At 40.7% G+C, this 13,111-nt stretch overlaps 2 protein-coding genes across 2 annotated transcripts; both read right to left on the minus strand.

Annotated features, from left to right (window-relative positions):
• Positions 1-421: 421 nt before the first annotated feature.
• On the minus strand, positions 422-1,738 carry LOC146390377 (tripartite motif-containing protein 16-like). Its single transcript, XM_084923457.1, has one exon. It carries the CDS (start codon positions 1,736-1,738, stop codon positions 593-595), a length of 1,146 nt encoding a protein of 381 aa, XP_084779583.1. The 3' UTR covers positions 422-592.
• Positions 1,739-2,479: 741 nt separating this feature from the next.
• On the minus strand, positions 2,480-3,018 carry LOC146390378 (uncharacterized). Its single transcript, XM_084923491.1, has 2 exons — positions 2,964-3,018; positions 2,480-2,856 (listed from the first exon to the last, which is right to left on the minus strand). The coding sequence occupies exons 1-2, from the start codon at positions 3,010-3,012 to the stop codon at positions 2,480-2,482; spliced, it is 426 nt and encodes a 141-aa protein (XP_084779617.1). The 5' UTR covers positions 3,013-3,018.
• Positions 3,019-13,111: the final 10,093 nt, after the last annotated feature.

Genomic DNA, 13,111 nt, shown 5'->3' on the forward strand with positions numbered 1-13,111 from the left:
ATCCAGTGGCACCAAGGCATTGCAAAATAATGTGATTAATACATAAGTAAAAGAAATTCCTGTACACACATGATACACAGTAATGTGTGTTTGAATACAACCTGAAACCTGTTAATGTTCTGATTTAACAGCAGATTTCTCCACATGCAGGACAGAGAAATTCCTGCCTCTGTCACACAAAAAGTGGAAAATATATTTGTTTGACATTTTAATCAGAATAACAAAGAAATAAACTGTTGGTTCTCTAATCATTGAGTAACTGATGAATCACTGCAGCTCCAATATATTGTTGCATTTGACAACCCACTACAGCAACTACAGAATAAAACCACTAACCAGACTGATGACAGATTTCAAACATGCTGAATATGAAGAGTAGTACCATTTAAACTCACATGATTATCAGCCATAGGAACAAATTCAGATTTATATTGATGTAAGGTATATAAATGTAAGTACAGTTTGAATCAGTGCAATATTATTTTCACACATCAATGGACCACTGAACTTCTCACCTTCTAAAATGTAAAGCCTCATTTAGAAACTACACAAGTACATATAATGGTCAGGGATCAACATGAACCTGTCTTCTCTATTTGACTTTAATCAACTCTGCAGTGGCTCCAGCAAAGGAATAAAGGCGAATTCCAGCATAGAGCGGCTGAGTGAATGTGGTCTGGACTCTGTGGAGGAGAGTCATGGTTTCAGAGACGCTGTAGAAAGACAGAATACCTGCTCTGTGATCCAGGTACACTCCTACTCTGGAGGACCGAGGACCTGAGAGGACAGTTTGAACATCGTTGTGTTGAAATTTATAACTGTTAGTGTCACAACGTAATGCCCAAGATTTGTTATTGTTTCCAAAAAAACATTCATCGCCCCCCCCTGCTCTGCTGATATTCTTGTATGCGACTGCTACACCAACTACTCCCCCTCTCCACTCCACCTCCCAGTAACAACGTCCAGTCAGACTCTCTCTACTCAGGACCTGTAAACATTCAGTGAATCTGTCTGGATGATCAGAATAAGACTGTTTTTGGTACATAAATGTTACTTTTCTGTTCCCCTCAGATAATAACAGATCTGTGTGTGCTGTGTTTGGATCCAGTGTGATTTCATGTGAATATTTTAAGAATCCAGCTCTGGTCTTTGGCTCTGGTGGTGACAGTAAAACATCCTCTTCAGTGACTGTCAGTGAGATGTTTGTCCATTCCTCTCTCAGAATGTCCTGTAGTTTATCTCTGGTCTCTGACACAGCTGCTGTCACATCCTCAAAGTAGCTCAGAGGACGAATATTGATGCTGGATGAGTGTGTAGACTCACTGAGTGCTGACAGTGAGGGGTAGTTGTGTAGAAACTGGTTGTGATCCTCTGTGTGTGAGAGCTGCTCCAGCTCGCCGTCTTTCCTCTTCAGCTCAGCGATCTCCTGCTCCAGCTTCTCCTGAAGCTCTTTGACTCGACTCACTTCAGTTTTCTGCTGGGATCTGACCTGCTGCTTCACATCAGAGCTTCTTTTCTGGATGAGACGGATCAGCTCAGTGAACATCTTCTCACTGTCCTCCACTGCTTTATCAGCAGAGCCATTGATGGCCTCCACCTCCTGTTGAAGCAGCTTCACATCTTTCTCTCGCTCCTGGATTCTCTGCTGGATGTTTAGTCGTCTCACCTCGAGCTCCTTCTGCTTCTCAGTCCTTTCTACTGCAGCTGGGACTGTTTCATGGCCTTTATGTTCATCCATCAGGCAGAGATAACAGATACTCTGCTGATCAGTACGACAGAAAATCTTCATCACCTCATCATGACGAGAGCAGAATACCACAGTAAGATCCTTGGATCCTCTTCTAGGATGGCCCAGCTTGTGTTTCTTTAATGGAGCTGCATCATAGTGAGGTTGGAGGTGTTTCTCACAGTAAGAGGCCAGACAGAATAAACAGGACTTGATGGCTTTCAGCCTCCTCCCAGTGCAGACATCACAGGCCACATCTTCAGGTCCAGCATAGCAGTGATCAGCTGGAGCAGCTTGGAGTCCAGTCTTCTTCAGCTGCTCCACTAAAGCTGCTAACATGGTGTTTTTAACCCTTTTTTTTACTGCTCACCTCAACCTTTAAGCTTGTTAACCCCTTCTTCTATATAAATACACTCAACTTTAGAAATAATAATAATAATCATGATAATTAGTACTGTCAGTTATAATCTCATTAAAATGACGGATCGCCCAGTGCGTGAGGCTGGACGGCGTTAACGTGTTAGTGCAGTTAGCTTGTTAATGCGTTGACGGGCGATCCTTCCTCGTCTCTCTGTGTTTGATGTCTCAGGTTTTCTCTCAGGTTCAGGACAATCCCTCACTGCTGCAGAGACACAAACACATCTGAGTCTCTCACATTCATTTAGTAAATATGACTAATAAACAAATTATAATTTCCTTAAAGGTTTCAACTTATCCAAAACAAGTTTGTGAACTGAACATGTCATAAAACTTTCACTGAATCAACTCACCACTGACGTTTAGTCGACATCTGTCAGATCTGAAGCCATAATCAGTGTTGACCTCACACAGGTACAGACCCGAGTCATCAGTCCTGAGTCTGGACAGTTGAAGTCTGATTCGTCCTTCTCTGAGGGCGTCTTTGTCACTCTGGACTCGTCCTGAAAACTTTTCATCCTGAGACTCTGACACCTCAACACCTTCATGAACCTGATACAGGACTGAGAGTTTATGCTCAGTTATCAGGTTACAGAGGATGTTGAGGGTTTTGGTGGATTTGTCAGGTTTGGTGGTGAACGTCCACTCCAGTGTGATGTTGTGGTTCTCCTCTGCCTGATAGCAGGTCTGTGTCACATTGACTACAAATGATCCTGTTGAGGAGACAGAGAGGGAAAGAGAGGAGCAGACACACTGAGAACTGGAACAAATCTGTTGTTGAGCTTTATTTGGAGTTCATAAAGTGAAGCTGTAAACTAACCAGAGACACATGAGGTGAGGATGATGAGCAGCAGGATCCTGCAGATCATCTTCTCCCTGTCAGAGGAGACAGAGGTGAAGAGTCATCAACACATGAGGTCAAAGGTCAGTCAGTACAGCTAGAAGAAGGAAAATCTACAGTCTGACCTCATTCACTCATCACAGCATCTACAAACAGAAAGAGTGCCACAGTTATACTCCAAATTCTTGTAATTAGGTTGTGCATTAATGAATTATTCATGAATTATTAATTATTTTGTTACGAATGTTTACAAATGCTCAGTGTGTACACTCATTATGTCTAAAAACTCCTCAGTCATTCAGTTTCCTAATGCTGAGGATGAGCGGCATGTTGTGTTGTGTTAAGAATGAAATGTGCAAAAGAATCTATTGTTATCTGACAGAGTAAATAACAGTTTTTCACATGCAGGATTCATATGAAAAAAAGAAGAAGAAAAGGAAAGAAAATAATAAAAAAAATACAGACAAGATGTATGTGGCTGTAAGATCTGATTATCTAATAAAATATGTTAAAGACACTTGGACAGTTTTTACAGTTTACTTACAACCAGAGCAACAGGACAGATCAGCAATGTGCAAAAAAAAAAAAAAAGATAAAATACTTTCTCCTGTTGTCGCCTCTTCTTTCTGCTGACATCCTGCAGAACAGCAGGAAGACATGTAGTTGCAGGTTGATAATATTCAGTGACAGTTCCAAACAAACATTCAGGTCTTAAATAGTCAGAGAGTGGGTGAGGTGGAGAAACAATATCTTGCTCTATAACTGTTGTGGTTTCATTCACTCAGAATATTCAAATTGAAACGTCTCTCAGAGCACATATGCAAATACACAATGAAGCATTCAGTAGACCACAGACCACAGTTAAGCAACAACTGGGTTCTAGGATACCTGTGTACTCAGATTTAAGGTCAGAGACACCAACAGTAAACTGGTTCTTCACTAAACAGTCATTTGTGACAGCAGGAAATATATCTGGAGACGAGGAAACCAGTGTGAATCCTACCATGAAAATACCTTCGCTCAAGTCCAAAAGTGCTAATGAGAGAGCATAAAGTCCCAGGCTAAGTGTGTGTAATGTTTCTGACTGCTTGCATTATGTGTGTGTATAACTTATTGCCCAGTGTAATGATGAAGGGAGGTGTAAAAAATTGAATAAACAGTCATCCATCACTGACTGACAAAAAGCTCAGAGCGTTGAAACTTGTTCTCAGAGAGGAGATAGACATTTTTAAAGCTTTGCTGATGAGTGATATGTCCGACTGTGTATCTAAACAGACTTCAGCAGACATGTTCTCGAAAAGCAATCAAATACTATGTGGGGATTTTACAAGGATGTAATGTCACCTGTTGGTGGGCCTCAATACTGGCAGCAGCAGACACTTGGCCCTCAACATTTTCTTTCACTCCTTTTGTCATGGATTACAGGTCACAAAGGACTCAAATGCAAGACTTGCTCAATGAGTGCAGTGTATTTATTTACAGTGAAGCACAATTTAAAACAGATCAATAAGTGAAGGTCCTGGACCTCCACTCAACAGAGTATTTGATAAATCAACTCAAATCCAAAGCTTCTTTCCACAAACACAATCAGTTCATCGCTTTATGGGGGTCTTTATGAATGGTGTGGTGCTTCCCTGTGTTGTTGGTGTTTTTCTCAAGCAAAGTGGGTTGAGCGTGAATCATTCTTTGGTCCACCTGAGTCAGAGGGAGAAACATGTCTGAGCGCTATTATGTGGTCAACACCTGATCAAGGGAGCTGTCCATTTGGGCTATACGCTCTGAAACATTCCTGAATGCCGGTCACGTCTGTGAGGTGGAGAAGGTGGTAGACTACGTGAATTATATCTGCCATTAGTATCCTACCAAATACTTCATTTAGATTATCTGCACAGTTGTCAGAATCTTGCTGTGCATGAGGTGGTAAAGACAGCAGGTATGCCAAGTGATTTTCCACTCATGGTATTCATGAAGTCAGATAACAAACCAATTAGTTAAACTGCAGGAATGTCTTAAAGACATAATGACCTGGATGACCTTCTTCTAAATTCAGATAAAACAGAGATTATTATACCATATTTTTCAGACGATTATAAGGTGCATTAAGCGAAACAAAAATATATATTTTGAAACATATTTTGAAATGTATTTCAAAGCACTGTGAGCACTGTTGCCTCACAGCAAGAAGGTCCTGAGTTCAATTCCACCATCAGGCCGGGGTCTTTCTGTGTGGAGTTTGCATGTTCTCCCCGTGTTTGTGTGGGTTCTCCCCGGTAGTCCGGCTTCCTCCCACAGTCCAAAGACGTGCACTTTGTGGGGTTAGGTTAATTGAAAAATCTAAATTACCCATAGGTGTGAATGCGGGAGTGAATGTGAGTGTGAATGGTTGTCTGTCTATGTGTGTTGGCCCTGCGACAGACTGGCGACCTGTCCAGGGTGTACCCCGCCTCTCGCCCGATGGCAGCTGGGATCGGCTCCAGCGCCCCCCGTGACCCTGAAAAGGATAAGCGAATGGATGGATTTATAATATATTTTGAAATGTATTTTAAGGCATTTTTTTTTTTTTGGCCATTTCTTTATATTTTGAAATATATTTAGAAATATATTTCAAAATTATTTAACATCATTCAAATATATATATATATATATTTAACCCTTGTGAGATTATAATATTATCTTATGCCCCTAATTAAGGATTGTGAAGCTATTATGTAGTTTTAGTTTGCATTATTCTCCTGAATTAGAAGAAGGTGATAACTATTACATTTGTTAAACTGATTTGTATTACATTGGACTGCTGATTTATTGTGAATGAATGATATTGTTTATGATGCATTATACTGCTGAGTTATAAGAAATACTGTTTTCAGAGAGTCAGGACCTTGCTTTTTCTGATAGTAGAGGAGACAGAGCACATTCCACGGGAGCTTCACTCCCACCGTTGTTAAAGGCAGACAAAATAGGGAGCCAAGGCCATAAGTCAGGCTCGCTAGGAGTTAGGAAAATGTGAATGTTTAGGCTTTTACGACTAGGTGGGGGTCAACAGTGGCTATAAGAGTTTGAGTAATGCTCCACCATTTGGAGATCGATGCTGTCGGTGGGCAGTGTTCATCTCCCCACACATGTGTGTTCATTAAAATCATTGTTTGACCGAAGCTCTTCTGGACCATTATTGTTTTTGTGCTCACCCTCAATATCTGAACCCGTAACAATTTGGAGGCTCGTCCGGTGAATTGAGGAGGGAGTGAGTTTGGAGGTTTGGACGGAGAAATCCAGGGTCCAGACATGATCCGGTGATCGAACTGAGTGGACAAAGGCCGGCCTATTTAAAAGGTGAGGCACATACCTGTTGAATTATTTCCAAAGTGTGCCAAATTGGACATTGAAAATTAAAGTCTACTCACTAAATCACTGGTGAAAGTCTGTTTTGATTTTGGTGGAAGCTTCATGAGGTTTGAAAGTGACAGTACTGAGTAAAGAAAAAGCAGTTGGGCTGCTAAGTGAATTTAGTAAAATAGGTAATTGGTGAATTAAAATTAAATTTTTAGAACGGGACTACGGGAGTTCTAAGAAGCGCATTGCTCAGAGGTTACGCTTGCCAATGCCACGGACGCGTAGGCATTGTCCTCTATGAGGGATAGTCAGTTGGCCACTGTGGAGCTTGGGGCACTCCAGAAAGGCTAGTGACCGGGTCACTTTTTACTGTCCGGGACAGTAGGTTTCGCTTTTTTGGTCAGCAGAAGTCAGACTTCGGGCGTGAAACATTAACTTAAAACTTCGGGGAAAGCCTTGGCTGTGAAATGCCAAAAATAGAGCTTCAGGCAAAGTTTGGGTTGGTTGACGCTTTTAAATTCAGTTAGGGCACTAGAAATCGGGCCACCGTCCGGGATGGATACTGGTTAAATTGATCGCAAAAAACTCTGGGAGTTTATCGGTTGGACCGTTACTTTAAATTTGTCGAAATTGTGTAGGTGTTAAGCTGTCAGGCCTGAGAGTGCATGTAAATATAAGACATCTTTGTAATATAAAATAAGAGATCTGTGTGTGAAAGGTGTCTGTGATCCAGCGCTGAGGCTATTTTTAGACTGCGTGTGTGTGTGAAAATGTAAATACAGTGAATTTTCTTAAGGGTGTTTGTGTGTGTTTTTATGGATAATTGCTACTGGTTTTATACATTTATATTGAGGAGCTGATGATTGTGGCTGAGTGTGTGGATAGATAGCGTGAAGACGGCTTTGCAGCTGCTGGGTGTGAGTAGCTGTGTGTGTGTGTGTGTGACAGGAACTCTGCCCATAAAAGGCAACTGCCTGACTGTGTGAAGTATGTACCCAGAGAGAGAGTAAAATCTCGGCAGATGAAGCGAATGGATGTTTTATGAAAAAATACTAATTGAATGTTTTAGTGTGTTATTACAGGTGGATTTCTCTCAACCTGGAAACTCGAGTACAGCGGCAAAAGGATAGATTAACAGAACTGGGACGACAAACAGGCCAGGCTTTGCCTTAAAATTTTACAGCTTGACCTCTCACTTTGTCCCCACCCTGAGAAGAAGCTTAAAGGACAATTAATCTCCTGATGAAGACCGACAGAACATCGTAGACTTGAAGAGTTAACAGCAGGCAAAAGACAGTGCAACTGACCTATAACACGGAAGGGTCAAGCAGCAGCATGTATGAACACCACTGATGGAATATGAGCTTTGAATCACTAGCTGGAAACCAGCCATGCTGGGAGTTAACCTACAAGAAAAGACCGAAAAGATCAACGGAGAAGAAACAGAGACAGCTGAGTTTGGACTGTATTTGCTGGAGATTTCAAGGTCACACAGGACACTGTGAGAAGAGAGGGACAGGGACCAGTCAGAGGTCAAGCCCGGACGAGTTCGAGTGCGAACGTACAGGATATAATTGGATTGAAATTGAAGGCTGAACTTATGATGGTTTAGAGATGTCCACCACATGACAACAAAGAGGTAAACAAAAAGAAGGTAAAATAAAGAGAGCAACTAACTAACAATTACATTAATGAATAGAAAAAACACATATACAAGTTGTTACATGTGAAACTATTTTTGGAAAGAATCAGAAGTGAGACAATTTGAATCCACAGCTCAGTGCAAAGATGCATGAATTAAACCTGTTTATAAAAATACATATGCAATGAAGACACGCTTACACGTATATACATGACATAAATTGGGATTTCTGACCGGAGAGAGAGAAACTGGTCGGTTAGGCACTGATGATAGTAATGAAATTGTCTCAGTTTTGGTATTTGTAGGTGCAAGCAGACCTGGACCAATTTTCCACATGCAGTGGTCGGAAGAAAGTTATAAGTCACCATCACTGGAAATGTTCAGGCAACTTTCTGGCTGAATTGTTGATAGCACCATGTGTCCCTGAATCTCATAAGCAAGCTCTAACTCCTGGCTGAAGACAAGGAATGCTGTTATTTAAGGTGGGAAATCAAAATTTGGGTTAGAAAACTTGGGAAAAACACTGACTGCTTATGTTGGAGAATTGCAAAGGAGTCTGAAACACTGCAAAAGAAACATATACAAAACATACACACAACCAGAGAAATGTGAGAGGAAGGCACCTGTTAAGGAAATGCCTTGTTTGAGAAAAAACAAAAAAAAAGGGGGAGAGAAGGCTGACACAGGGCCTGGCCCGGTGTTTATAACACAACATCATTTTCCTGTTCGCCTGTTGTTGTTTTGTTTTTGTTTTTTTCTCTTTATGTTTAATTACAGGCTGCTTTGCTGGCCCTGAAAGCCGAGGCTGACCTCGACTCCTGCTCTCCCCTCTACCATCTTCGATGTGACCCTGACCAAACGCTGCAGCAGCTGGACCCACAACAACAACCTGAGAATGTCAACAGTGCTGCAGGAAAGCAATCTCATGCAGCGGAGACGGAGAGCGTTAAATCCAAGGCTCGTTTCACTACACGGGGGAAATTTCCAGACAGCTTCAGCTGACAGAGCTGTGACGGGACGACCATTAAGCCCGGATGAAAAGTGGGGCCGAGCAACAGAATACTGTGCTTGACAACTCTGCATTAACACTGTGCAGGACAGTGATGGACCAACACGGCAGCAGAAAAAGGCGTGCCAGAGACAGGAGGAGCAACTGAGGTCAGAAGGCACCTCAGAATGGACAAAAAGCCAGGATGGACTGAACTTTGAACAGCAGCAATGGTGGCAAACAGACTGAAAAGGAGGAGGGCAGGACCACAGGGCACGCTTCAGGCCATGGGTTACCCAAAACACCAGAACAGGAAAGTGATGAACATACACAAACTCACACATCGACATACACTGACTCAGAATGAAGAGAAACACACACACATGAACACATGTGCACTCGTTGATAGAGTGAGAAATGACACACACAAATCGAAATACTGATTCAATGCACTGAGAAGTGATCCACACACATACACACGCTTGTGCAATAAAGAGTGATGCACACACACATGCTGATGCAATGAAGAATGCTTTGCTAACAAATGCTTATGCTGACACGCAAAATGCTGCACACAAACATCCAAATAGATAATATTTATAAGAAGCCATGGATTACTTATTGGTTAAATGCGTTTTATGTCACCCAGAGGGCATTTATGTAGATTTAAGGGACAAGGTCTAAAATTGTCTGGTTATGAAACCAATGTCTGTGCGTGATGTCTGTTTGTGGCTCAAGGCCTCGACTGAATTGTTTACTGTGCTTCACACAGCCTGATAAGGAGCAGTGGTACAGAGTGAAAATGATGAATTAACAGTGTGAGTTTTATTTCGGAGCGCCACATTTTCTGTGATTGAGATTTAATTCAAGGAGGAACAAAAGTTGCTACGGTACCTGGGGTTCTCATTCCCACACAATATTGTCCCGGCAGGAAGAAAAACTTTCCGGTGAAGTTTTGGTTGATTTTTGGTTTTTACTTAGCACTAGGTTGATTTTATTAGTGAGGTTTGAGTTGTTTTCTTTCTCTAAGAGAGAGAGAGAGAGATGGTTTTATGTTTGGATATGTCTGCAACGGGCCCTAGTATTTGGTATTTTATTAGTATTTTATTGGTTACGTTTGTTTTGCTTTTGTTACAGTGCACTGAGATAAGAAAATCTGAGAGGTGTGATCCACCGGTGGTGATATTTTGGTATTTTGTGAGTTCCTGATTTAACAAATCAGCTCTTTAAACCAGGCCTGAGAGATTGAAATTTAAAGCACTATGAAATGTTTTTACTGAAAACAGTTGCAAAGTGTGCTTCTCCATGATTATAATGGGCTCTGGAGAAATTCACTTATATGGGACACAGATCACATGAGAAGTCCTGAGTCTAAAAGGATTGCAGCGAGTCAATCCAGTCCAAAAAACAAGGAATTGTTTTCTTTTTAAAATGATGACGTCATCTTGCTGGTGATGGATGCTTGAATAGGTTGCGCGTGAGACTCCATTATCAGCAATATCTGGTATGAATGTGTGTGGATGTATGCATGTAACTGGACTGTGATGGACTGACGACTAAAAGTTTTAACTGACTTGATACTGAGAACAAAAACGGTACCGACTTTAGGATTAGTGAATGTCCACAAACAATTCACCCAGCCTGTAAAAGAAGGGTGGATGTTTTGTCTTGCTTTGTTTTGTTTTTGCAGGAGCAGAAGGATGACAGAGACCAAAGGGGGAGACTGTAGCTTCACATGAGAGTGAACTGCAGACTGAACCCTTTGGTTGCTAATTTTGAGTTACTGATGTTTGCATTAAGAAAATTGTGTTTTATTAGCTGTGTTTTAATCAAGGTATGACATTATATTGTTGGGAAGTGTCGAATGTTACAGTGGAGAAAATATGTTACTATTAACCATAGCAGGCCACTGTAAAAAGTCAATTAACTTTTATAGAGGAAAAAGCCAAAACTTTAACAATACCTATGAATAACAGGGAAACGGTAGACTTGTCACATTCAAAATAGAGATATGTAATAACAAACACTGGTCCGCGTCATTTAGGTTCTCCCTTGAAATAGTCAATAATTTAGAAAAGTAGAATATAACCGACAGGGGCATGTGATAGGATGTGGTACTGAGCAAATTAAAGAAAGAAAACCTATTGTTTTTTTTAGTTTTGATAAATTCAAATTAAAATGTACCATTACACTCAGAGGATCAATATGAAATCCAAATATATGCAAATTCTGTATGAAGCACATGACTGATAACTGTCCTGTCCTGAGCTTTTGCTTTTACAGCATCCACTTGACCACACCAACAGTTTTCGCCACCAAAGGGGTAATTGCAAATATTCGAGGGAGGAATATCACCAAAAGTGGGAAAGGTAAGCCCCAATGGGGGTGATAACACCATAAATGTCACCTATGGTCAAATTCTTAAAATTTGACACCAAGCATAAAAATTCTCCAAAATTTAGAGCCAGAATGGAGATCTAGATAAACATAATGTAGCAAGCCACATGAGGATGAAGCGTTGGAATCTATAATATGGGGAAACTACACTCAGTAAAAAGCTGACCATGTTGATTATGTTTATTCCAGTGTGCAGAGATTGGCTATTCTGACCAGGAAATGTAATAAACAGAATTGTCGGAACAATCGGCGTCAAAAGTCACCTTCGACAGTCCAGACTGGGATGGCGTTGGACATCCTCAGGGTGGAAAAGGGTTGGTGTGACCAAGGTGTGGTTTGGCTTGTTGTATGTATATTTCAAAATGATACAGCTCTGGAGGGACCAGTTACCAGGCCATGGAAGGATGACAGACATTATTAAATGAGGAGAAGGAATTTTCTGGGATTGATGATCCTCTGGGTAAGTGGTTGACTAAAGCATGCATAAAATAATCATTTTGTTATTGATTGGTAATAGATTGATAATAGGCCACATTCACAGCTGTATTGACTTGTAGTGGACGCAGTCTACTTCATGTTTAATAGAATAGAATAGAATTAGAATAGAATTCAACTTTATTGTCATTGCACATGCACAGGTACAGGGCAATGAAATGCAGTTTGCATCCATCCAGAAGTGCTTTAGTGATATAGATATATTACAATATATATTAGCAATAATATAGATATGTAAGTATATTACAGAAATGGGTCTGTTATGGTATGTTATAATGTACACGGTATGAAGTATGTTGTGAATATTCTATAACTATAGGTATGTACAGGCTGTAGTGAGTACAAGCTATGTACAGGCTATGAACAGGATATAAATATGAAAAACTATACAGAATATGAAATAAATAACTTTACAGAAATCTGAGATATACAGTTATACAGAAATGGGAACTATGCAAGTTGTAAACAGTTGTAGGATTAAAAATTATCGAATGTACAGAATGATTATTTACACAGAGCTATACAGTAGTGCAGTTAAGATAAGTGAGATATAATTTCTACAGTATCTATATAAAGTGCTAGTGGTTGTGAGTGGTGGTTCAGTCCATGTTATTATTGTGTGTTTGAGGGTCCAGTTGTCCATTGTGTGTGTGTGTGTGTAGGTGGTTGTGGGTGTGTGTATGTCCAGTCCATGAGTTAACGTGGGTCAGATGTCAGGAGGCAGCACTCTAATTAACAGATTGAAAATAGTGACATCAAGGGAAGAACATGCAGCGCCACACTATCAGATGCCGGTGACGTTGGGCTCAGTGATGAATCAGGTGAGCTGGATTCATGGCTGAATCAAGACATAGATTCTCCTGCTGTGGTCAGTGAGGGAAAAACAGGGGGGAAAAAAACGATGTTTCAAATGTGAAGTTCATATTGATACAGGTTTTGTTTCTAGGCAAAAAGATGCAGGCTCTGGGCGGAGCCAGGAGTTTAACAGATCTAACATGATAATTGAATTGATTTCATTCCCTAACACAGGATGACAAGACTGGGGCAACGATACTCGAGAGGAGAATTTCTGATACTTTCTGAGATATGATGTCACTAACCTTTTCTTTTAATTTCTAGCTCCAGGTGAATTGACACATGGGAGTGTGTCAAAAAGGGGGAAGATGAGTTTTAACATCAAACAATGGTTTTATGAATATTCTATGATTTTATTTGTGTGTTTAATAACTTACGTATGGTAAAACTTAAGCTTGCAATGACCCAAAAGTTCCCAGA

Source organism: Perissodus microlepis, chromosome 3 (genome assembly GCF_051167445.1).
Source record: "Perissodus microlepis isolate ML-2025 ecotype Zambia chromosome 3, ASM5116744v1, whole genome shotgun sequence".
NCBI classification, from domain to species: Eukaryota; Metazoa; Chordata; class Actinopteri; order Cichliformes; family Cichlidae; genus Perissodus; species Perissodus microlepis.